Source organism: Cygnus olor, chromosome 9 (genome assembly GCF_009769625.2).
Source record: "Cygnus olor isolate bCygOlo1 chromosome 9, bCygOlo1.pri.v2, whole genome shotgun sequence".
Lineage (NCBI taxonomy): Eukaryota > Metazoa > Chordata > Aves > Anseriformes > Anatidae > Cygnus > Cygnus olor.
The window spans coordinates 25452530-25477333 of NC_049177.1; the positions used below are offsets into that span (position 1 = coordinate 25452530).

Here is a 24804-nt window from a genome sequence, read left to right on the forward strand (position 1 = left end):
CTACTTTTACTCTTCTATCAGCGTCCCCAGAAGCACACAGGATACCTCACGCTCTGTGACTTTACACACACGCGTGCAGGACGTGTACGCTGGAGATCAGTCAGCCTACACACGCCTGTTACCAACCAACACACCTAGCAAGTGATGCAAGAGGGAGCGAGGACAGACAGACAGGCAGAAAGTAATTTCATAACATTTCAGCGTTGCTCTTTTGGAACTCAACATTATTGCCATGGGCTAATACGTCAAACAATATAGAACAGGCTTAACAGCACACAACAGATACACATTAATTCCACAACTCGACAGTACCCACTACTCCATTTGGCAAAATATTTATTTATAATAAATCTGTTCAAAAGCAGTTGGTCACAAAGTATTCTTTTTACATTTTTAGGCTGTAACAATGCTTTTGGTAGAAGTAAATAAACTGTCTCTTTTTACACAGTGTACAAAAACAAAGAGACGTTGAAATGACAGTTACAATAAACCACATGGGAACGCGAAGGAACAGTAAGACAAAGGCCAAAGCAATAGGAATCTGTCTGCGCACAGGCAACGCTGCCATGATCATTTACCCGTACAAATCCTCAGCCCCGCTCAGTTATTCCCACACAGCTCTTAACTGCAGATTTATGCTCCAGGAGAGGAGTCAGATGGGATGCAGCAGCACCAGTCACTCTTTCACAGTACTGCATGTCAACACTGGGAATGGTTTCTGATATGGTTTAGACTGCACACAGTACTTCAATAAAAAAAAGTTAATTACTCCCACTCTGTAGTTCCTGGTGGTTTTGACGTCAAGTCATACATCACCCGAGAAATGCCAGGAATCTTCTTTATCTCCACAACCATTTTTAACACAACCTATTGTGGTGGAAAAAAGAAAAAAAAAAATCAGAAAAAAACACGTAACGCAGACCTGATGAAAACCATCCTACAAAAGACGAAAAAAGGAAAACTTTGTTCATGCTAATTTTGCTGTGAAGAGAAGAGAAAAAGCCTATAGCAGCCATTAGAATATTACCACCAGTTAAGAAATGAAAACAATTCAAAGGAAACCTCTAGCTTCATGGTATCTGCAGCCACGTTCAGAACTTGCTGATTTCTGGCACTGGCAATCAACCAGCATCAAACACAATTCACTTCCCTTAAGGTAGCAGCTCTTCAGCTTCCAACTGATTTCTCGGAAGTTTTATGTTACTATATACTGCTACATTTTGCTATCAATCATCTTCAGGCATTTTTCAGACCATCGTCTCCAGCTGACCCGCCAAAGCAGCAGCCTGAGTGCAATGATGAACTTTTAAAACAAAAAAGGGAGGTCTAAAGTTAAAAAATAACAGAAAGAAGCATCTATCGGAAAGAGTTTCCACTGATGGTTGTTCTCCAGAGTACACAGTTGATTACTGTCAGCAAAAGTATTCTGGAAGAGTTTGGAACCCGCGCAGCCATTTAGTGATCCTTAACAAAAGTAAGTTTGGCTTCCATAAACTCCACCCAGTTCTCAACAATGGCAGTTACACGGCACGCTGCTTTGCACTGTAAGCAAAAATTAAACAACGCATTGCTCTCCATGAGGAAAAAAAAATAATCAAATCTGATTTCCTTCATCAATGCATGTAGCTTCCACAACCTCTGTTATTTTCTTCCCACAATCTCACCTTGCCTTACAGCGATTGTTTTACGTGTTAGATGCATTTTGTATAAACTTAAAGATCAAGTGAATCCTAACTCCATAATGGATCGCATAACTTCATCTTGAACTACTTCTTTTTAAATGGATCGGGTGCCTTGAAGGAGAGGCTTAAGTTACATACAGCTACAACACAATGCCTTATCTGCTCCGCAAGCGTGTTAAAAGAAGTCAGTTCTGTCCTTCACCTACGCTGCATTCCAACAGACCCAAAGTACTTGAAACTGGATATCAATAAAGTTTCCTAGAAAAAGCGTCTGAAACTTGATTCCTTTCAGTGACCTAAACTGGGAACAGCAGGCTTTGAGATGTGAAGCAGCAGGTTTCAATAAAATCTAAAGCAGGCATCAAGGGCAATTCCAGAAGTCAGGACATTTCCAATCCCTAATGCAAATAAACACTTCAAAATCTCAGGAATGTTTGGGGTACCCTTTCTTTTTTGAAATAATGGTATTTTGGCTGAGCTGTGCTGGAAAGCCTGTAAGGTTGTCACTTCCATCACAAACCACTGTCAGCTTCTCACTTTGTTAGTTCTTCCCAGAACACCACCACACCTTTCCTAACCAACACTAGCAAAAACGACATCCTCTCCCAGCAGAATCAAAATCAAGACAAGCAGTCAAGAAAAGGAGAAGAAAGGCGAAACAAGTCACCTACAGCACCAGATCGTTTTGAAAAGAAACTTGGACACCCGTATTGGTATTACCTCTTCTGGAATCTCATTACCAGGAGTTGCTGCAATACCAGTCATGAAGTCGCTCGTGATAAAAGTTCGGATAACCACGGATCGTTGACAAGAAGGTTGTTTCTGTAGGGGGTCTCGATCAAAATGCAACGGTGTCAATATTATTGGCATCTGGCTAATTTTTCCGGCGTAACCTTCAGAAAAATATCAGTACAAAGTGCTTTATTTTGGTTTAAAAACCACAAACATGATAGAAGTTCTACCGCACTTCCCTACACGTACCTATATGCTATACTATGAGCTCCAGTAACACAGAAAGATCCACTGTAGTTCTAAGATTTTTTCACTACCACGCCTCAGAAGATCCCACTGATTATCCAATTATGTAATTAATGGTGTATACACTGAATTGCCACTTGAAATAATCTTCAGGGTTTGCAGGCATGCAGAACGAAATTAGACAATCTCTGTTAACCCTGTAATTGACCGTGGTTGCAATTCAGGATCTACTTTCCTTCCAGCACAGCATAAGCATGCAATTCCAGCTATTCCCACATCAAGCCCCACAAACAGTCATTCACAAAAAAAAAACGCATCTTTTGAGAAACTTTCAGTCTTCATCAGTGAAACCAAGACAAGAGCAACTGCCACGGTAGAGTGCTTTAACAGTTCGCAATTCCCACTGTAACTTCCAGAGAAAGTATTTTGATGTCTTTGACATATTTAAAAGAAAGTTTTTAATTTTCTCTGTTGCTGGTAACTCCAGATGATCTTTTTGTTGTTTGCTTTAATACGTCCTTCTGAAAGCCAATACACAGAACCCCAGATTTCACTGTTGAAATTACCTAGAGGTTTGAGTTTCGGGTGCGTGGCAAAGTGCCAAGCCACTCTGACACTGACACGGGGTCTCACAACTCTGCTTGCATCAGCTGGACCTGTCAGCACTAGGATTCTTTTCACTCCATGATAACCCAAGTCTTACTGTGTGGACTGACTCACTCAAAGCCAAGCATCACCAAAAGGTAGTGAGACAAATCTCTAATTTTACAGACGTGACTGACAGCACTATCGTAAGCATTTTGAGGCTGTTTGCGTACAAATTACGGTAAGAGAGCCTTGCAAACAGAATAGGTATTTTCAAAAAAGATATCCTTTGTAACTTGATTTTACAAAACATACGCTTTTGATGAACTGTTCCCCATGCATATCACATCTTCAGCTGTTATTAAGTAAAAAGAAAACAAAAAATGAACCCGAACCTCAGAACTCCTACATTCCTAGAATCGGCCTGTCACATTCCAAAAGGAATTGAATGGTCCCTGGATGTTAAGGGTTTTGAAATATGCCATCTACTAGCCTCAAGTGGTTGGATTTACAAATACAGTATTTGATTTAAATTAAAAAACATGAAACCACTTTAGAACAGGTAGTTTGCACCAGCACCATTAAGGACTTAGTATTTGGTCTCTTCTTTCCACATAAAAGCACGGTTTTGAAACCATGCCAAGTGTCTTTACATGGTTCATTTACTTCATACAAATACTGATGACTGGGATCATCAGCAAGGAGAAATATCTGCTTGACTATTTGGTCGACTTTCTTTGCTTTGGTGTTTGGTTGACTTTCTGGTGGCTAAAAGTGTTTTTTGCAGAAGTTTACGCTGCAGTCAAGTACCACACCTCTGAGCTGTGCAAGGTTTCAGAGGCAAACCTCCGCCCTTACCAGGAGAAGACAATACCTAGACACTGAGAGAGAGTCCTGTGTGGGAGAACCGGTAGCAGATCAGGAGGAGGCAATACCCGGCTGTGAGAAAGGTTACCTCCAGCTGCAGTGTGAAGGATCTTGAAACAAGAGTCTAATTCATGGGACTAAGCTAAATACCTACCAGACTCCCTGAGAATATTGTGAGCCTCAAAATCAGCTTGACGTAAAGTGCTGAGGACTCCTGTTGTCAGAAACGTGGGTGTGACATCGGTGGGAGGCTCTTTGACTGGTGGACCGAACACATACACAACCCTGAAAAACAAGCCAGATGGTAGGAAAACATGTTTTGTTTAAGTGGAATGAAACAGATTGCTTGAAGACTACAGCGTTAGTATTGCAGAAAAGATAATGAAACCTGAAAAAAAAAGCTGAATATTTGATTTTGCTCCTTAGCCACTAGCTAGAACTTAATATAACTTAATGGATATGTTCTATAAACACGAGTACTAGCTATGCAAGTCAAATGTACTAATTTATTTTGGTTTGCTAGAGCCTGGCAATAGCCCCACTGTTACTTATTCAGTTTTTCAGAGGATTATTCTCTTGAAATATTAACTCAGTAGTATCGCAGATGTTTTTTCAGTTTTACTCTGATGTCAGTAAAAGTTAAGATTATGCTAAGAAAGCTACTTAAGTACTTACAATTTCTATCTTCTGCCCTACGAGGAAACCACCAAAGCCACACCATTGAACAGTAAACCTTATTTGTTAAGGAATAGCTGTGTTTTCATCACAGGGCACTAACACTGTTGTTTACAAATCTATGTCACTACATCTGTTAAACTATCTTCTGAATTCAAGCCAGTCACATCAACTTGATTTTTTTTAGTCTGTTTCATACATTCCCGAACAAAAAGCAAAGTACAACACTGACCGACTGGCCTCACAAAAGGATTTACCATGATGCATTCACACAAGTTATTTGAGTCTGTAGATACAAACCAAGAACACTCGTCTAAAATCCAAAGCAGGAAAATATTCAAACCTCACATTCCATATTTTTGTTTGTAGTATAAAGCCTGCAAGCATAATTGGGCAGGAGCCCAAGTATTTCAGTGCACTCCTCAAACTGCCAGCTTTCCCAGCTCCCTTCAATGTCTCTATCAACACCAACAAAAAAATCTGAGAAACACACCCTGATACAGCAGAAGTGCCAGGGAAGTGGTATATTCAGGAGGGAAGTATTAAATCCAAAAGGAGCTTAAAGACGACAGCAATGCCATAAATGCAGCACGAACTTTTAAATTGCACACGCAATCCTGATTTCATGCCTTCTTTTGTTCCCTCTGCACATAGTTTAAAGTTTCTTCCAGTTGAAGGTCTCACCCCAAGAACAGCAGCTCTTTCAGCAGGTGTCACTTAAGTGACAAAATTAAAGTTTTGCTGTAAGCAATTATAAACAGTTTTGTCAGAAAGTCTACAACTGGGCCAGGAGGATTTGCATTCTCCAGAACTGACTTAATCTCTAGGCAACTTCAGAAGAAAATGCATATTCACAAGAAACATCAATTAAGATTAAACTGCCCAGCTTTGGAGCTTTTCCTTATACCACTGGAGCTGACAGTCCTATGTAAATTCCCTTTTTGACACAAAGCAAGATGCCGCATGATATCACAGCTCATCAACAGGCTCGGCATGTTTCAAAAAAGATTCTGCCTAAGTTACTTCGGAAGTTGGCTAATCAAGCGCTTAAAATGAGGAGCTAAACTTTCAGATTCGTCAAGTTAGTAATTCCAGAAATAAACCTAAGCATGGACTGATTGTGCATGTGTAACCTCCACATAATACACATATTATGTGCAGAAGTTATACCATAGATTAAATAGGAGCGCTTGTGAGTGCTAAGCTTCCATATATTAAGTAGATCAGAAATAAAGACAGTTCAATTCTGAACAGCGAATACTTACCTGTTTATGTTGTGGCACATGCGTGGTATGAGTCTGGCAAGAAACATAAGAGACTCCCAGTGTGGAACATCTTTACTAGAGATCCCACAGACATAGCTATATGAGCGACAGTCACCCTATAAATTAAAAAATATATATATATGTAATTGAACATGAACTTCACTGCCAAAATAATTCACACTACCTTCCCCACTCATCCTGTGAGTTACAGGACCATACGTGTCAACATTTAGCAGACGCTGAGCTGCTGAAATCAGTATGCTCAGAGACACCAAATAAGTCAGAAAAAATCAGAGTAAGACAGACCTCTCATCAGCTAACACGAGCACATAAAAGGAAAGTTTTCAGAATGGAAAGATTCAGCTAAGGTGGTCAGACCACAGTGATTGATTGCATATTGGTATTTTGAGGGCACCATCTGAGGAAGGCCTGCGACAAAGCGCAGAAATCTGCTGGTGATATTGCTGTTTGAAATAGTGACAACAGCTGACTGCACGGAGTTACAGAAAAGACGCAAGATTAAGCAGCTGATAATAGAAGTTGTAATACAATACTGATAATGCAAAAAAGACACCTGACAGCTATGATCACTGAGTAAAGAAATTCTCCAAGTTATTATAAGCACTTCCATGAGAATGCCAGCTCAGCATTTAGTGTCAGAAATACAAAGTGAATACAAAGGACCACCCACAAAAACTCCCATGGCACTGGCAAAGGAGGGAGATGGAATAAAACACTATGCTACCATACAGATTCAAGTGTTCCCATATCCTGGAGTTCGCTTTGATCTGGTTCCTTTCCTCTCATGGGTAAGAATACCATATGATCAAAAAAAAATTAAAGAAAGGGCAACAAGCATGTTCAAATGTAGAAAGCTGCCTTTTTTTTTTGTGACCAACTTAATCTAGGACTCCTCAGCCTTGAAGGAGGCAACAGGATTATGGCAGAGGTCTACAAGGTTATGAACTGCCTGAAGAAACTGTCTATGGTAAGTGACCAATGTTATTCAACAGTAACGACATCCTCAAATACCATACTTGGCATTTACCCATGCGTCTGTTCAGATCTCTTGACATCTGCGCACTGCCAGCACTGACAAATAATAATGACACAGGTATCACCTTCTTTCGACGTTTATTTTACAGAGTCAAGCCCTTTCTTTTTAACCTTACAGCAGCAATTCTCAGGCTTCACAGCAGTCTACCATGCTGCTAGGAAGCAGCTTTAAGAATATCCCTAGAATGAATTCATTTACCTGCACTCCCACGGTTTTGATGGGTAACAAGAAGGCATTCAGTGAATGTAGGCTTGTGATCTGCATCAGCTTCTCCTGGTCTTCTTCAGTTGTACATGCTTTGACCCTTTGCAACAAAGTATGTGGCTGTGCAGTGATGCAGAAAAATAACTTTTAACTAAAGCCCTCAAACGCTCCAACAGAACTTAAACAGTGCAAATAAAATTAAGTAGCTGCCTAAAATTAGTCCACATTTAGCCCTTGGAACTGTTTACAAGACACCTTTCATTTACCAACAATTTTTTAGTGAAAGCAATTGCACATATTTTAAGCTGAAGCTCTTCAAGGCCATACGTGAAGCTCTTTTTCTATGTTTATTCTTTCTCAAAGCTATACTTCTCATGCTTGTGGTCTAGTCCAGATACAGAACAAAGCAGTATCATGTTACGGAACACTGCAATCCGACATGTTTTAAAGAAAAAGCATCTGTAAGCATTCCCCTTCAGTGTTTCTTCAATAAAGTTCTGGAATGCATTATTCCCAAAGCGCACAAATAAGTAGTTTTTAACTTTCAGAACCTTAAACCTTACAGCAGTGCACTACGGAATAATAATCCTACTTCTATATATATACTAGAATTGAGCAGTTTTGTTACCTTCTTAACACTTGCAGAAAAATCTGCAACTATTTTCAAAATGTTGTTTGTTTCAGGGAAGTCTTTGCACACGTAAGGTTCCTCAGCACATATCACTCTGATTGCCAGACCAGGACCTGCAGTGTAAAGTTGAAAAAACTATGCTAAATAACACGAAAACTGACTTTAATCTAAAAAGGTAACAGCATCTGGACCATCAGGTCAGTCATTAAGTACAGTACCGCTTGCCATCATACCTATACTTAAATTGTCTTACCCTACAAAACAGACCAGAACCATAAGCAAGCAGTTTATTCTGGAACGGTATTTCTGATCAATATAGTTAAGCATTATTTGCCTACACTTTAAATTGGCTCTTGGTGTAAAGCAGCAGTTAGTGGTGACGAAGCGTGGTGGGTAGCAAGCTAAAGCAAACGGGAACCTCTTCCCTCCCTTTGCTAGGCAGCTTGGATGAGAGTTGGTTATAACATAGCTGAGTCTCCACTGTTTTGAAGACCCCTGGAGGCCATTCAACCTTTCAACTACTTGATCCAAAAGTAAATGTAATTTGCTGGAAATGCCTGAATACAGTTTCTTTAATGTCATGCGATGCTGGTGCATTAGCAGGACAGTCTATGCACTCTGCCAGTGATTACTACACACCCTGCAGGACAATTTTAAAAACACGAAAAGAAAAGCATACCCCTCTTAAAAGGATGTGGACTTTGTTTTATTATATACTTTGATGCTTTCTGGTCGAGAACTGTTGCTGTTATTCTCCATGCAACTGTTTTCAAAACAGCAACTGCCCCTCAGAAAGGCAGGCAGCCATTGGCCATTATTTCAAGTAAGACACATTTGACAGCTTAGACAGCATTCAGCTGCACTTCACTGATAATTCTTGCTTTGGCTTATACAACTAAAAAGAAACAAATACAGCTATAAGAACTCAATTATAAATCTTTTCTTTTAATCACTATACATAAAAAGGCTGCTCTCAAACACTTTTCCTGGAAAAAGATCCTGCTTAAGTAAAAACCTCAGTAAATCCATCAGTTTCGTTCTATGTTTAGAGGTAAGTTTTATGCTCCAACATAAATTTATTCTGCAGGTTAAGCATCTTCTAAACAGTACTGAGGCCACCCGTAGCCTTTCACTAAGTAGCACGGAGACTCATACCTGGGAAGGGATGCCTTGAAACCAGCTCCTCAGGAAGACCAAGCTCCCTTCCCAGCACTCGTACTTCATCTTTGTGAAAGTCTTTCAGTGGTTCTATTACTTTACCCTAAAACAAAACAAAAAAAAAAAGAGCGTGATTTACACTCTAGCTCACATATTTAAACAAAAAGCCTCAAATGTTTAGGTAACGGCAGTCAAATTGGCCTGCTTTTCACAGCATCAGCTGCCAACACTTACATAAACACTGGAAAGGAAAGTTCATGTGAATGTAGGCTTTGTAGAACAGTTACAGGAGAGGGGATTAGACAGGAAAGTTTAAGTGTGCGCCAAAACTATCAATGGCTCAATCAGCGCAAATACACCTGTAGGCCAATCTGGTTCTGACTGTCTTCAGAAATTCAGACTATTCTTCTCTTCACCAGATCTTCAAACCACTCTTAAAGGCCTTGAAAACACTTCGTAGAGCGATGAATATCAGAGGTGTGGATCGTTCAAGGTAACTATCTCCTGTGACTGGTCACTTACGTAGCACTTACTAGTAACAGAGCAACTTCCAGCAGGGTTGCTATGCGATGTCTCGTGTTGGTTCTTTCTTAGAGTATTTTATAATAGCTAGAGCATTCACCGTTCTAATGCCAGAAAAGGCAAAATGGTGCAGTCTCCTACGCTTGCTCTATATGCTCATATTTAAGACTGCTGCATGAGAAATGTATTCAAAAAGCTTTTCTGGACTTTGGACTACGCTAATCCACCGTGAATACAATCAGAAAGGCTTGGGCTGCACATCTTCAGACTGCCTTCTGTCACCAGTTCAATCTCCTGTGTTTGTACTGTCTGCAAATTCCTCATCTTTATCCACAGGTGCACACGCGAGCCATTTCAGAAAGATTTGTGGGTTCTTAAATTGACAACTGGTAAACAGATTGTGCACCACCAGCGTACTGCTAGCAGAGAGCTGACCAGGCTACCGGTGACTTGATGCAGAAGCTGCCTAAGAACAGAGAGAGCTGATCCCTGTAGGCACCTGAAAGAGCTATCCCTAGCTTTCACCTCACTTAAATGTGTTGTTCTCATTCTCTCTCAAGGGAGGAGAATTCCAGGCCTGTCGTGCTGAACGCTACCAAGAAGTTCAAGAGGACAATTTCAGCTGGAGCTGACAATCATTTCACTAAAGCACCCTCACTGCTGTTGCTTAAATCCCTAACCTGCTTGACCTGGGCTACCAGTGCCATTACAAAAGGTTGCCTAATGATTGATGTTCTGAACAGGATACAAAGGGAAGAGTAAGCGATCCATTACATCATGAACTCCAGCTGAATCAGACTAAAATTGTCCGAAAAGCCTTTAAGTACTGTTCTGCATTTGGTATTGGTTTTGCTTCCTTACTGAGACATAGGTTTGTTTTGAGTGTTAAAAACACAAAAGAGCAAGGAGAAAGTTTTCAGCTTGCCACTGTGAACAGCATTGCTCACACGGAAGGAATCCACACTCAATCTGTTGATATTTTCCCCAGTATCCAGTGCTGGACAATACTGAAAGAATTCTGACTACTGTGAGAACGTAGCAACTAGAAAGAGGCGTAATAAATTACAACATACTAGAATAGAACCTAAACAACCTCACAGTTACAGGGCCACATCAACATGGGCCAGCTATACCAGCAAAACTTTCCAGCACATTTTTGGTAATCAACTTCCTATCTGTGAGAACCAGAAGGAAACACCAGTATCCTCGTTTTCATTTACCTCCTCTCTTAACTTCCGAATCAGCTCTGTGTCATTATGATGAGTTTTGATGACTTCAGCTTTGCCACTTGCAACAAGGGAAGCACTTTCAATGAGATCAGGTCTGAGGGTACCCTGAGCAAGAAACACCTCTTCAGGTTTCAGATTCATTTCTCCGATAACTTCATTGGCAATCTGTAAGATGTACAGAAGAAAAGGAGATGGGTTTTGATCTACTTTTCAGTTATCAAAGGTCTAAATAGATCGCTCCTGACAGTGCTACTGAGCTGCAGAAACAGGAACAATAAACACAAAGACTAATCATGACGGTAGCCTACTGCTCTAATTCACCCCTAAACCCATGCTTCTATTTTTTTTAAATAGCAAATGGAAAGAGTATCTTCAGAGCACAGGAACACCAGTGCTCGTTAAGCATTATATTCTCCCTGCATCACCAGTACTGACAGCTGACATGAAAAATGGCGAAACAACAGAAGTGCGCCCAAATTCGAGTTACTTACCCGTTCGGTGAAGAATCAGTACATTTATGTTAATGCCACACAAACAGATGGCCCACCAATATACTACACCTAAAGACGATGGTGGGTCTAGTGCAGTGTTTGTTACTCATGTTATAACCACTCATTGACTGACAAAAATTTCAGGCTCAGGGTAACGCACTAACATCTTAGGTCACCTACAACTTGTATGACCATTGATGCCACTGAGTGCACAGAGCTTTAGAATGAAATAGTCTGAGGTAAAAAATGTATCTAGAAATCATTAAAAAATAAATAATAATAATTATAAGCATTACCTTAACAAAGGTGTCACCGATAATTTTTCTTTTTTCTTCAGGACTTGTAGTCATATTTAAGGTCTTGCTAATTCTTTTACGTGGAGTTCTGTCTTCATCAGAGATTGGCAGAGTTGTTGTACCGTTATAGAACGAATGAGCTGCATTCACCACTGCATGAAATTACGGGAATTTGTTGCCAAAATCAATAAAGATTTGTAAGTAAGATTGCAAAAAATAAGAATCACTACTGTTTAAAAAAAAACAAACCTATTTCAGTCATTTAACTATTGTTTGCATTAAATAGGCCTGTTTAATACCTCAACAATTAACTGCTACAAAAGTATTTTATTTCTTTTATTAACATACTCTAGAGGGCAATTTTTTCTTATTATGAGGCTAGGCAACAGGATGAAAGTTCAGTTCTTGTCTCCCCTCTTAGATAGGTGCTTTATTTAAATAGTTACAGGATAGTTATTTCCCCAAGGCCTTTCTGCAACTGAAATTAAATGATACACTATTTCCTCATGGTACATTATCCCTCTTTATTTAGAGAGGCTCTCAACGCAGAGATCAGCTAGGAGGCTCTCTGGCATCTTTTACCAGCAGTGAACTCCACGACCTCCAGAAGGAGCATTTCCAGTAAAGGGATTCCCTTCGTGTCACTCTGGCGGCCTGCCAGCACCCAGATTTATCTGTTCGGAGAATGCAAGAATAAGGCCTAGCTTTTCACTAAAACAAAACAACAAAAAAGAATCCTGTATTGATGTGTGCAGAACAAACTCTGTCCTTCGCCGCGTCAGGATCTTGCAGGCCAAGCTGCCAGATGCTGCTGTGGAAGCTCCCTGCACTGTTTCACACTGGCAGCCTAGTGGAACGCATCGCTCACCTAGACCCACACTTCCTGACCAAAACACGAGACAACGACTAGACAACACCACTCACATACAGCCCCAGGAAGACGCAGCTATAGCTTATAAAACAAACCAGCTGGACAGTAGAAAGCAGCTCTCATCATCCGCACAATCCATACATAAGATGTCTTCTCTGACCTCCTTCTCTGGGCACCAAAAACTCTAAACCTTATCAGCCAAGACAAGGCACCTTCCACCCTCTCAAATGTAGTGCTTGAAGTCGTAAGACTGCTGCTTCTCAACAACGTACTCCAAAAGCAACTGAAGAGCGCCCATTTAGAAACTGGGAGAGTGAAAAAGAGCCCTGGGAAGGGATTTTTGGCTATAACGGCACTGATTCACCCAAATGAGCTCACAGCGTTAAAAGGCAGAGATATGGGACAAGAAGTAAAGCCTCAGTGGAGGACTGTTAACCAAGCTACTGAAGAAAACCGCCATCAAATGAGTTCTGCAGCAGCTGAAGAGGATTGCTTGGCCACCTGCAGAACAGCGACCGAGCATCAGCAGCAGAGGCATGCCCCAGCTGCTCCACTGTGCCCACCGCCAGCTGCCGCACCCCAGGGGCAGAAGAGATGGGTCAGTTCAGGGTATGCTCCCACCACACGAGTTAGGCTTAGTGCTTTAGGTTTGAAATTTGGTGATAGCCTAGGTTGTTCCAGATTAACACCCGTGCTTTGGTACGTAGTCTGTGAACCATGAAAGATCGTTCAAATCGATGAAACAGAATACTAAATGTACATTTTAGGAGACGAGACACATCATTAGGGGTATCAAGGATATTTAAGGAAATTATGGTACCTTTAACTTGAATACCAAGTTTTTTGAGTGCCTCCTCCACAGACTGACTCTCTCTTTTGCGCATAAATCCATTATCTATATGTACAGCTATCACCTGATCGCGGTTTAAAGCTCGGTTTAGGAGAGCAGTGCACACTGTCGAGTCCACACCTCCACTGAGTAAAACCTAAGGATGAGAAAAAAAGAAAAAAAAAATTGTTCAGCTGTTTAGGGGGAAAGTGTTAACTAATAATTCAGATACTGTTACAAGGATGAAAAACTACTGATTTCCCAGCAATGACTTGGAGGAAAATGAGAAGTCAAACAACATATTGAGCCAACTGTGCAATGGGTACAAGCTTTCTCAAACCTGTTTAATGTATTACCCAAATCATGACAATTCTGCATTTTTCAAGTTACCCAGACTAACCGTGTCAGCATTTCTGTCAGATTTTTACAAATAATCTTTCAACTTCAACTTGATCTACTTACCAGGACTTTTGATGAACCCACTTTCTCTTTGATATCTTGAATGCACTGAAGTTCTCTGTTTTCCACTGTGAAGGTACCACTGCATCCCGCAATATCGTAAAGAAAATTCTTCAGGATCATTTTTCCGTTCACTGTAAGGCTAACTTCAGGGTGGAACTGCGCTCCGTACAGTTTTTTAGATTCATTCGCTATACCTTAATTGGTGCAAGGAAATGAGGATAGCAAAAAAAATTGGAAGTGAAATGCATATCCACACAGCAAAAAAACACATTTGCTTCAAATCCATTAAGCTTTACTTTCAAAACTGCATGTCCTCAAAAAATGTTAAAATAAAAAAGGCAAGTTGAAACATTTCAGAGTTGTCACTAGGAAGTCATTCCCTGTACTCATTCACCAAAATGTGCAATTCATTTGTTTTCCGTAAATGATTAATGACATGACTGCATTTGCAGCAGGAATCTGCTTGCTTCTGTATTAGCAGATCTATTGAGAAATTCAGAAAATCTGGTATTTGCCATCCAAGCTTTACACTAACATTCCTGGTACAAGAAGTGAAGATCTTTCTTTTTGAAGTCGAAAAGTTGCCCTTCTAATGTAATTAATCTGAAAGGGGAATTTACATAATACACAGGATTTGTCTAGTTTCTTTAATTAGTTATCTGATTTAAGAGCAGTATGTAAAATACTGTTCTCTAACTTCAATAATGAGTTAATCAAGCTTTAATAACTAAACCATGTTTGATTTGTACCATTACAGTGCAAAAAAACCCCTCCGCTTACACTGCGCACACTGTGGTACGTTTTCCTCTCCCCTATCTGAAGGGAACACAGTATTTTATTCTGAAGAGAAACAATACATGCATACTTTAAAATAACATAAACGAACTGTAAAAATCTAGTTACATTTTCCTTAAACCACTAATTCAAAACAAGACCACTCATTTTCATGTCTATTTCTTTCTTTATTAGCATGACAACACAGCATGGAAGCAAACACATACAAGAACTTGTTTAAAACAATTCAACTATTTGGCAATTAAAAAATGGAAATATTCTATTCCCATTAGGTACTGTCTGACGTAATTCCTTCCTTTAACAAAGACTACCAAAAGACAATTTCAGTATAAAATAAATACCTGCTATAATGTTCCCAGACTGCGCAACCACTTTGAATCCATCAGCTACTTTATCCACGCTGTCTCCGTGAGTGAGGAGTACAAGCTCTTCCTTCTGAAGGCCCCTAGGAAACAGTAAAAGCATTCCAATCAGCCACGCGTTTTTTAAACACGTGCAGGACTTCCTTACCAGAAACAGCCGTCTCCAACCGAGATCCCTTCAACGAAGCCTCCCTAAGTTCCTGTACAATACACCCTTCCTGCAAGAGGTAGTTTATCTGAATTCAAACGTTTTTGTTGCTGTTGTTTTAAAACACTCCAACACTGAAATGTCCCCTCTCTGGCACACACGACCATTTAGAGTCAGTCAGGATATGTAGACTCCTGCTTTTTATTTCAATGAAGCAAATTGTTTGTAATCGAATCAAAATGTCTTCAGGACAGCTCTGGACACCCTGGACTTTAGGCAGTTCTACAGTAGCTGCAGAGGGAAAAAGTTAATAAACTCAGACCTCTAGGAATGAAAAAACCATTATGATTATTGCAAGGAACTTGAGGGGCACTGACGAACTACCTAGATACCTAATTTGTTCCTAAGGTAGGAAGGTAGAAAACTAATGGTTTCAGATTTTCTCTTACCTTTCAAAAACTAGGTAGGTGCCAGCCAACATAAAGCAATGCACAACCAAGAAGGATGCAAGAGCTTAACACATTTTTGTGCTGCGGTACACTTTATGGTGCCTCAGTTGAGGCATTTTACTTTGAAATAAGGGGCTTATACAATAATTCCAGCAAACACACCCAACTTTCTAGAGTTAGTTGAAAAGTTATGCCTAAGTATTTGTTTAAACACGTAACTTGCTTAGTCACAGTTGTAAAGGTTAGAAATTATTATTAGAAATTATATGATGAGCATGGGTGCAATTTCATTTTCCTAAACATATGCTTCCTCTTGCCCAGCCACCAATCTCCAGGCCGGTATTACCTATATTGCTTTGATCACTTAAAACGTGCACGTACCTGAACAGTGAACACGTGTTATCCAGAGTAATGTTGAACACTCCATCTTCTCTAACACTCTTCTTGTGCACTGTACCTCCAAACACCTTATTCATCATCTGCCGAAACAAGCTTACGTGAAAAAGCATGGCACAATTTGATATTGCTTTAATCTTTATAGCTCTGTCTGCAACTGACGACAGCTCTTGCCTGACGATACATACTAAGGTAGTTTTTCCATGATTATTCTCATCTAATATCACACTTTGCGAAATGATGAGAATTCTTTTCAAAAATCATTGTCCTGCACTGGGCTCATTCTCTTTTGCTGACCTTCTGTCGGCACAGCTAGGGACTGCTGCTGCCCCCAGTGAGTTACAGAAATCCATAGTGGTGGACAACGAGCAGAGATTTGCAAAATAACGCATGTTCTGTAGCGTACATCTACGTGCACTTACAAATGGTTGCCTGCAAATCAGCTGAGCATCTGATGCCAGTTGTCAGAAAAATAGTTAAGCTGCTGAACAAAAACCTGTCTTATCTACCCTTTCGCTAAGAGCTCAGGTAGGCTTAAACTTCTCAAAATCTTGCTGCTCAGCTCTGGAGAATAAGGCAACGTTAGCCTGATTTTTGTGCCCAAGGAGACTCTTACTAATCTTTGTTATAGCAGAGTAGTACAATTCTCAACAAGTTCTTTCTTTCTAAAACCCAACTTCAAACAACACGATGAGGTATCTGCACTTCAGACTTCAGAATTCTCAAATTAAAGACTTTTTTCCTTTCAAATAAAACAGCTAACTTAAAAAAAAGTTAGTTTTACCTCCCGACTACGCTGTTTCATTGCTGTGAGAAGCTATTTAGATCTAGTTTGGTATTATACTTGCTGTGCTTGACTGATTCCATTCTTTTATAATAAAAGTAGTGGTGTGTTAACACACACATTTGATTTCCTTCCATAAAGTCAGCCTTGAGAAACGCCCCTGCTTTAGGCTAGCTAACATGGTTTTTAATTTGCGTGACATTTTAAGGCACTTCCATTTTAATACAACACACATTTCCCTTTAGAACAGGGAGTGCCAACATTGTTCCCATAATTACCAGCCTTTCTCAAGGAGTTTTTGCAGCCATTATTCAGCACCTCTGAAGGCCCAGTAAATTGCTAACCTTGAAAAAAAAACCAAGATGCACACACAGAAGTCAAGCACCTATCCTGTCCTACGCCCCCTCGAGAATTTGTTTCTTCACTCGGCTTGGATCTACTAGATCACTGCAGGGTCACCAGGAAGTTGGAAGAGAAATAGGTGTTTTGTGCTTTTTTTTTTTTTTTTAGCACTCTTCACAACTATGCCAGAAACATTCTGCACTTGAAAACCAAAGGGAAAAACTACTTCTGTTTATGAGGGACACATTTTTCAATATCAACTAGATGGAATTAGTTAATGACTGCAAGGTCTATTTATTGTGATAAAAAATGCAGTCTGGAACTCAATTCAGAGCAGTAAAACAGGGAGAAAAGCTGTTGATATGGCAGAAGCAAGAGAGGAATGCCCAGTATGCTCAGTGACCGATTAGCACCTTAAAAATATCTTTTGCATACATGGCCTAGCGCTTAGATTGGAAAAGCGGGTCCTGCAGCAGTTCAGCTCTAGCTAGTGTCAGAAATGAGGCAGCAGTAGGCAAACAGCTCTCTCCACAGCACCTGCATTCCGTAGCAGATCCCAAGAACCGGTTTTCCTATTGTAAATATCGCCGGGTCGAACCATGGTGCATCTTCTGCATACACGGAGTTTGGCCCTCCGGATATGATTATAGCTCTGCAGACAAGAGATAATTTAATTAACTCAAAAGCACTGTTTACTTTAAAACCTCTTTATTTGAACAGTGACATTGACTTATAACACTCTTAATAACCCTGTATATTCTAAGGTAGATTCTAATACAGATAATCTAACAGATAGTTTAGCTTTGCTATGCTATAGCTGGCAGAAACAGCAGTTTACCAGAGAAGTATTTCATCAGTTTAAACAAAGTCAAATATAAGCAGTCTTAAAATGTGACCGTGATTCAAATTCCTAGCCAAGCGCTATGAGGGAAGCAAGATGGCTAGTATCAAGCACAGAGCATTAACATTAAGACATAAATACACTTCACACTGCTCGTGCCATCTGGAGGAGAGCTGCGTTCAGAAGAGAGATCTCTGAATTTCTGGAGCTGCTGCGAACGCGGCCCCTAACTCCCAGCGACTGCGCTGCGAGATGGTGCGAGCCGGGGCTTGGGACTGGCAAACGCGCAAGCGGTTAATGTCGGAAGTGACCACTGCAAGCTGTAAGAGAAAATTAAACCTTTTACAAGGGGATGAGAGAGCACGGGCTGGCCGCGAGGCTTTGCAGGCGCTGCACTGCAGCAGGCTCAGCGAGGCCTCGGCCCCGGGCAGCAGCGGCCCCGCGCTGCCTACGCCGGGAACATCGCATCCCTCAGCGAGAAACGCAGCGTGGGGTGGGAGGGAAGCTACGTCTGTGGGATTTAGTACACCTCACAAAACGCTCTTTCTACCGTTATTTGGAGGGTTTGCCACGCGGGCCCTGACACAGACATTTTCTCCATTTTCAGCCAGCAGAAGTGGGCTGTGCTGAGGCGGGCAGGGGGTGTCTCTGCGTCGAGACGTGGTGACACACGGCGTCGGCGGCACCTCTGCGGGACGCGGACACGGTGGGCACAAGGAGGTGAGCTCCCTCCGGAGCCCGGGAGCTCCCTCCGGCCCCCAGGCAATGCTTCTGTGCCGGGCGGGTGCCACAGGGTGCTGGGGTCTCCTTGGGGACCTCCAGGAGCCGCCGGGAGGTGGCCCTGGGCCCTGCTCTGGGTGGCCCTGCTGGGGCAGAGGGACCCGGAGGTGCCTCCAGCCGCAGCCCCGCCGTGTCTCTGAGAAGCATTTGCTCCAGAGCTGTACGTGCAGAGCACTGCTTAACATGAATTTAATCTATAGGTGTGGCTAAAGTTTTTTTTTAATGAAAAATGCCAATTAAAATCCCGCAGAACACAAAGGTTTTCCAATCTGAATACTACAAGAAAAAAAAAATGAACTGGGAGGTGTGAGAGGAAAACGGAGAGAGCCAGCCCGAGCTGTGACCTGCGTCTTCTCAGCCGTCCTCAGGAGAAGTCACTGCAGTGTGGGATGCAGATTTTGGAAGTCTCACTGCAGCACCATGTAATTTGTTACACACCTTCGTGCTCTGCTATGAACGTACCCAGTCCTGGTCTGGCTTCAACCACTTCCAGAGCAGCCTAAACTAGCCGTGGGAAGCCCACTTGTAATGGACCAAAGGCCGTCAGGAACCACAGCAAAACGCCAACAGCAAAACGCATTCATTGCTATCCGAGGCTCAGGACCCACGGCACAGGTCTGAAACGTGTCCGAGTTCACAGACTAACGCCACCTCACGCTGCACCTAAAGCATCTCCGTGGCCAGGAACACTGGGAAGCGCCCTGCAGCTGCGAGAGCCGCGGAGACGGCTCTGCGAGTGCAGGATGTAAATACAATTCAGCAAAGGTTTGCATCTCGCCGCCCATCTCAAACCCTCGCGCAGACCAGAGGGCAGCTCCCAGGCCTATTCAGTTTTTATCTTCGATGCCACGCGCTGTGACTCGGAAACCAGACCACCCCCGCGGCACCTGGAGCCCGTATCGAAATGCTGCAGGAAAACCGTGAGCGCGTTTTTACAACGGTCACTGCACGGAGGCACCCAACGGCTAGCTTCGGTGCGTGCCATGCTCTCCCGCATGCAAATGATTGACCAAGAGCGGGGACACAAGGTTTATCGACCGATCTGTGTGACTGATGAGCTGAAATCACGACCTCAACCTCGAGACGTGACCTGCTGAGCGGAGAGCGCTTGCCGTATTTTAAACGGCGGTTGTTTGGCACGACAAACCCAGCGGGTCCGATCACATCGTGCTGGAGCCTTCAGTTCTGAACAGAGCGGGAGGAAAACCTCTCCCACTGCAAACCCGCTGGGGCACAGCACCAGCCCAAAGCCCCGCACCATTAGCGCCACGATTCACACCTCCAAACCGGCAAAGAGGAGGTGCAGTAACTCTTCTGGAAGCAGTGACTGGGTACGTCCACCTCTCGCAGGCTCGACTGCTGGAGAACTACAAACAAGATCTGACAGGAGAACGTATTTGTCAGAACACTTCTAAAAGAAACTTTTCCCAGGGCGGCTGCCTGATAGGTGCAGCAGCTCCCGGGTCTTCCCCTCTGTTTGCAGAGGTCAGTCAAGTTCCGATCTGACTCGCACCGTTTACCGGCTCGCTAATTATCCTCGATTAGGAAAACGTGATTCCGCAACACAGCGCTGCCGCATCTGTTGTGTGGCACAAGTGAGGAACACGCATACAACGTGCTTCTGGATTTCTACCTAGCAAGTGAGGTCTGTGATGATTTGCAGCCTTCAGGGTATTTATGTATTTAAAATATATTGAACACCTGACGGTAACGTATATTTATTCTCCCCCCACAAAAAAAAGAGGCATACCCTGGCAAGCAGGGTAAACGAAAAATATAAAAAATATTTAAAATTTCAAATAAATTTCAAAAATATTTAAAATTTCAAATAAAAAACCAAAAGAACTGTACAAAGCACTGCACAAGTGTGAGACCTTTCCTCGCTGCAAACAACGCGTGGCACTTTCAGCTAAGTTTTTTCAGTTGCTTCCCAGAAATGGTTTGGCATCGTTCCTCACAATTTCTCCAATATCCAAGTCACAGTTATTTCAATAGTCAGCTTCTCATCGTCAGACTAAGGAAATCAGTTTTAGAAACTCCTAAAACTTGGTTTTGTGCTTATAGTAGCTGCCCTGGTTACCAGATAAAACAGCAAGGTCATCGCAATTTCTGCAGATACATACGTTTAAAATGCAGCCCCTTACACTGTATTTGTAAACGAAAACGATTGAAATGACATTTCACAGCACCGCAGCAAGAAGCAAGCATACAAAAGCAACACTGCTGCCCAGGCTTCGCCCAGCTCTTTCCGCAGACGAGCCGAAGATGCAGCCGCGAGCAGCGTTACGCCGAAAGGCGCGCGGCAGCCAGGCGATCGGCCCGCCACCCCCGCGGCCCCGTTCCCCGGAGCGGACGCGAGCAGCGGGACCTACCGAAAGCCCTGCTCGCGGATGGCGAAGGCTGGCGTCTCCAGGGGGAAGATCTCGGACTGCACGAAGAGCTCGCGCACCCGCCGGTCTATGACTTTCCCGTACTGCGCGCCCGCGTCCAGAATGACGACGGCTCCCTCGTAGTGGTGCTGCCCGTCCTTCAGCTCTCCTCCCGCGTTCTCCGGCTGCGAACAGGGCTCGGTCAGCGCCTCGCGGCGACAGGCGGCACGCCGCGGGCTTCGCGGCAGGCCTCTTAAACCGACTAGCGACTGCAGAGCTCGCTAAGGGTGCCTACGTGTTAATTAAAGTGATACGGACTAACGGAGGAAATTGGAAATGAAGAATCCTCGGGTTCAGAAAGGCCGGCACGCGAACGCAGCACGTCCCTCCCGGGAGGCACGCGCACAGACACGACGCTCCCATCCCCAAGACCAAACGTGGTGCGGATTAGCTCGTTAGCTTTCCCCCTCGTTAAGGCAGAGCTTTCCATAAAGCAGCAACGCGCCCCGCTCACCCCCGCAGCCGCTCCGGCTTCTTCCAGCTCACAGCTCTGCACAAAGCCCAGCGCGCCACGGGACGATTACGAGCAGGCGGCTTTCCCTCCGAGCAGGACAGCGCAAAGTCAGACGAAAAACAACGTGTTCCCCCCACCGCACTGCCTCGCCCTCCGAGCTCTCACTTGACGCTACCTCCTGCAGAGCGCAGAGAGGACAAACCGAGAAGAAATGCCTCTGCTAAAATATTTCATACGGAAATTTTTTAAAGCGAGCTTTGAAGCAGCCTTCAAGCAGGCTGCGCTGCACTTCGCAGCGGGACAAAGCGACGGCTCTCTTCGACCCCGTCGCATTTGAGCTGGCTGGCCAGCCTCAGCTACGCCCGACAAAGGGTGAGAAAACGCAAGGACGGGCTCCTTGGTCTTTGAAGGGAGCTCGCGAGGAGAGGCAGTGCTCCACGGAAATGCCCTCGCTGAGGGATGGATCTTCGGGGAAGGATGTGAACTCAACGGCGCCGTCAGACACCGGGAAATTCAGGCAGAAAAAAACGCTGCTGCTCGCGAAACCTCTCGCTCCGGGGTGTTTGTTCCTTGGCTGTTCCCTTGCCAATGTAACTCGATGAAGGAAAAACCGGGAAGGGTTTCGCTTCGGCAAACGCTACCTCAGAACACATTTTGAAGCTCGCAACCATTTCAAGCTCTTATTATGGCACGCTAGGGTTGCTCTGCGTGTTTGCCCTCAGAGCACAGCAGGGCTGTAAGGAGAGGGGGCCGCCTCCGCAGGGGTAGCTTTACGTTCCCCGGTATCGGTAAGGAATACGAGGTTAGGAATAAAACCAAGCTGTTGGTGGCACCAGCTCAGCCGCGCTGATGGGCGAGCGTTTGCACCCCTCGGTAGCGAAGGGCCGCCTCAGCACCGCCCTGCCCTGCACCCGCAGCCAGCGCTGCCGCGCGCAGCCCTCGGGAGAAGCCCCCTCACACAGGGCTGCAGCCGCGGGAGTGCTCCTCCATCATCCCGTGGCTCTCGAAGACGGCTCTCTGAGGCTTCAAGTAATAGCTCGTTGCCAGAGTTTCGCTGGGAGCCCCTTAACGCCCTCCCAAGGATCTCAGAAGCCAGCGTCGCACAGCCGGCTTTATTCCTCGGACGACGCTGAAGGCGTTCGGGCTAAACCCCAGCGCAAGCACTGCGGATCCCCTTGCAGGGACGGCGTGAGACGAGCAACGCGACAAGAAAAAAACAGAACCGCGCAACCGGTGGCCCAGTAACTGCTCCTTCACCAGTCCCGTAGACGCGGGCCTGGAGCCACAGCCACCTCCCGGCGCTCCCAGGCCGCTGCCCGCTCTCCTTGCGGCGCGTCCCAGCGCACGTCCCGCCACTTAACCCAGCACAAAAGGGGCTCGCGCCCAGCGCCCACCAGCACCACCCGCACCCACCAGCACCACCCGCACCCACCAGCACCACCCGCACGCGGTCCTCAGCGGGCAGCGAACCCCGGCACAACGCGTCAGGCTGCAGGGAGCCCAGCTCCGAGCAGGGCCCGGCAGGAACGCCACCATAAATCACGGGAAGGGAGGAAGGAGCGAGGCGGGATCTGGCTTTACTTATTTAAAGGCGCAGCCCCAAGGTTTTGAATCCAAATTTAATGAGGGAAACTCCATTTAACGACATCAAAAAAGGAAGCAGATGCCGTGAACGTGCAGCCGACACGGCAGTTGAGCCTTTGCGCCTGCGTACCGTGTGCGTGCCAGAAGGACGAGGAGGACCTCAGGCAGCCCCACGCCCCCAGGACCGGGGCGTGGGGAGCCCGGGATGCAGCCCCTCTGCCTGGTGGGGAGGCTCCAGGCTCTGACAAAACCTTTTTCCCCTCAGTACGGTTTCAGCTGGAGTCCCTTGTCTTCTCCCGCTCTATTTCCAAAAAATCCCATAGAAACGGCTGGCTTTGGGAACTTCTGCCACGCCTGGTTTGACAGCCCTCAAGGCGGTTCGGGCACCTGGGCACAGCGCAGAGCTGCACCCACCTGCTGGCCTGGGAGAGCGGGGCCGGGGAAACGGGACAGCCCTTAAACACCCCGAGAGAAAAACGGGGGGAAAATCTATATTCGGCTCATTTAAATCACAAGGCCGAACCCGAAACCATCTCACGCGTGAAAGGCTCCTACTGCTGTCCGCGCCTGACGCACCAAACGCCGCCTACAACAACCCAACGTGCCGCCCGGCCCCGGTGCTCCCGGGGCAGCACGGACCCAAGGCCCGCGCCACACCGCGCTGACCCCTGCCACCGCCTCCAAGCACGCTGCCACGGCACGGCTCTGCCCTCGGCCGGCAGCTCGGCTCGGCCGCTCCGAAACCGGGAGAAGGAAGAGGCGCCGCTGGTCCCAAGCGCTACGAGGTAACGGATGGCCAGGCCAGGCCACCGCGCGCCCTACGCCTCGGTGCGCCTGCGGAGGGGCTGAGCCCTGCACAGGGGCTGGAGCTCCCTGAGGGGCAGGGGCCGAGCCCCGCGCCCCGACGAGGGGCAGGGGCCCGCTGCCGGGCAGGGGGAGCTCCTCGGCACCGCACCCCCGGATCAGGACACGCCGGAGCCCGGCGCCCCCGATCCGGGGCCGGTTCCACGGCAGCGGCCCGGGCGCCCGGCAGGACGGGGCCGGGTTTCCCCGAGGCGCAGCGGGGCCGCGGCTCCTCCCTCCGCGCCCCGGATGCCGGCGGGAGGCCCCGGCCGCTGCCCGGCCTCCTCCTGCCGGGGCCGCGGGGCGCTGCGGGGCTCCTTTCGTTGCCGCGGCCGGGCCCGGCGGGGGGCCCCGGCCCCGCAGCGCCGCGGGCGGGCCGCACAAAGCGGCGGGCAGCCAGCAGGCCGCGCCATGTGCCCGCGGCAGGACGGCGGCCGCGGCACCGAGCGGGCCCGCGGCCGGCCCGGTACTGACCTTGGCGTCTCCGTTGCACAGCGCCATGGGGCCGGGGGGAGGGGGGGGCCGGGCCGGGGGGGGGGGCCGCGCGGAGCAGCCGCCGCCGAGCAGCGCCGAGCAGCGCCACCGCCACCGCCGCGCCGGGCCGGCCCGCCCCGCCGGAAGGGGAGGGGCCACGACGGGGCGGGGCCGGAAGGGGCGGGGCCGAGCGAGGGGGCGGGAGGGGCGGCAGCGCGGCGGGGCGGGGCGGGGACATGGTGGGCGGGGCGAAACCCAGGGGGCGGGGCGTGACTCGGGGGGCGGGGCGTGACTCGGGGGGCGGGGTGAAACCCGGGGGGC

At 45.8% G+C, this 24804-nt stretch overlaps 1 protein-coding gene across 1 annotated transcript; it reads right to left on the minus strand.

The window, feature by feature from the left end:
* Window positions 1-319: 319 nt before the first annotated feature.
* Window positions 320-24641, minus strand: GMPS (guanine monophosphate synthase). Its single transcript, XM_040568057.1, has 16 exons — window positions 24484-24641; window positions 21072-21253; window positions 17616-17730; window positions 15938-16035; window positions 14939-15042; window positions 13803-13996; window positions 13332-13497; window positions 11641-11792; window positions 10845-11018; window positions 9100-9205; window positions 7942-8057; window positions 7308-7433; window positions 6053-6168; window positions 4267-4397; window positions 2403-2575; window positions 320-867 (listed from the first exon to the last, which is right to left on the minus strand). The coding sequence occupies exons 1-16, from the start codon at window positions 24508-24510 to the stop codon at window positions 766-768; spliced, it is 2082 nt and encodes a 693-aa protein (XP_040423991.1). The 5' UTR covers window positions 24511-24641; the 3' UTR covers window positions 320-765.
* Between the last annotated feature and the right edge of the window lie 163 nt (window positions 24642-24804).

Bases quoted from the DNA above. Each gene is read 5' to 3' on its own strand.
- GMPS (XM_040568057.1), bottom strand. From the start codon at position 24,510: ATGGCGCTGTGCAACGGAGACGCCAAG. The intron at 21,254-24,483 runs GTCAGTACCGGG...CCCTGTTCGCAG, and splicing joins TGTGCAACGGAGACGCCAAG to CCGGAGAACGCGGGAGGAGA. The intron at 15,043-15,937 runs GTACGTGCACGT...ACTGTTTCCTAG, and splicing joins AACACGTGTTCACTGTTCAG to GGGCCTTCAGAAGGAAGAGC.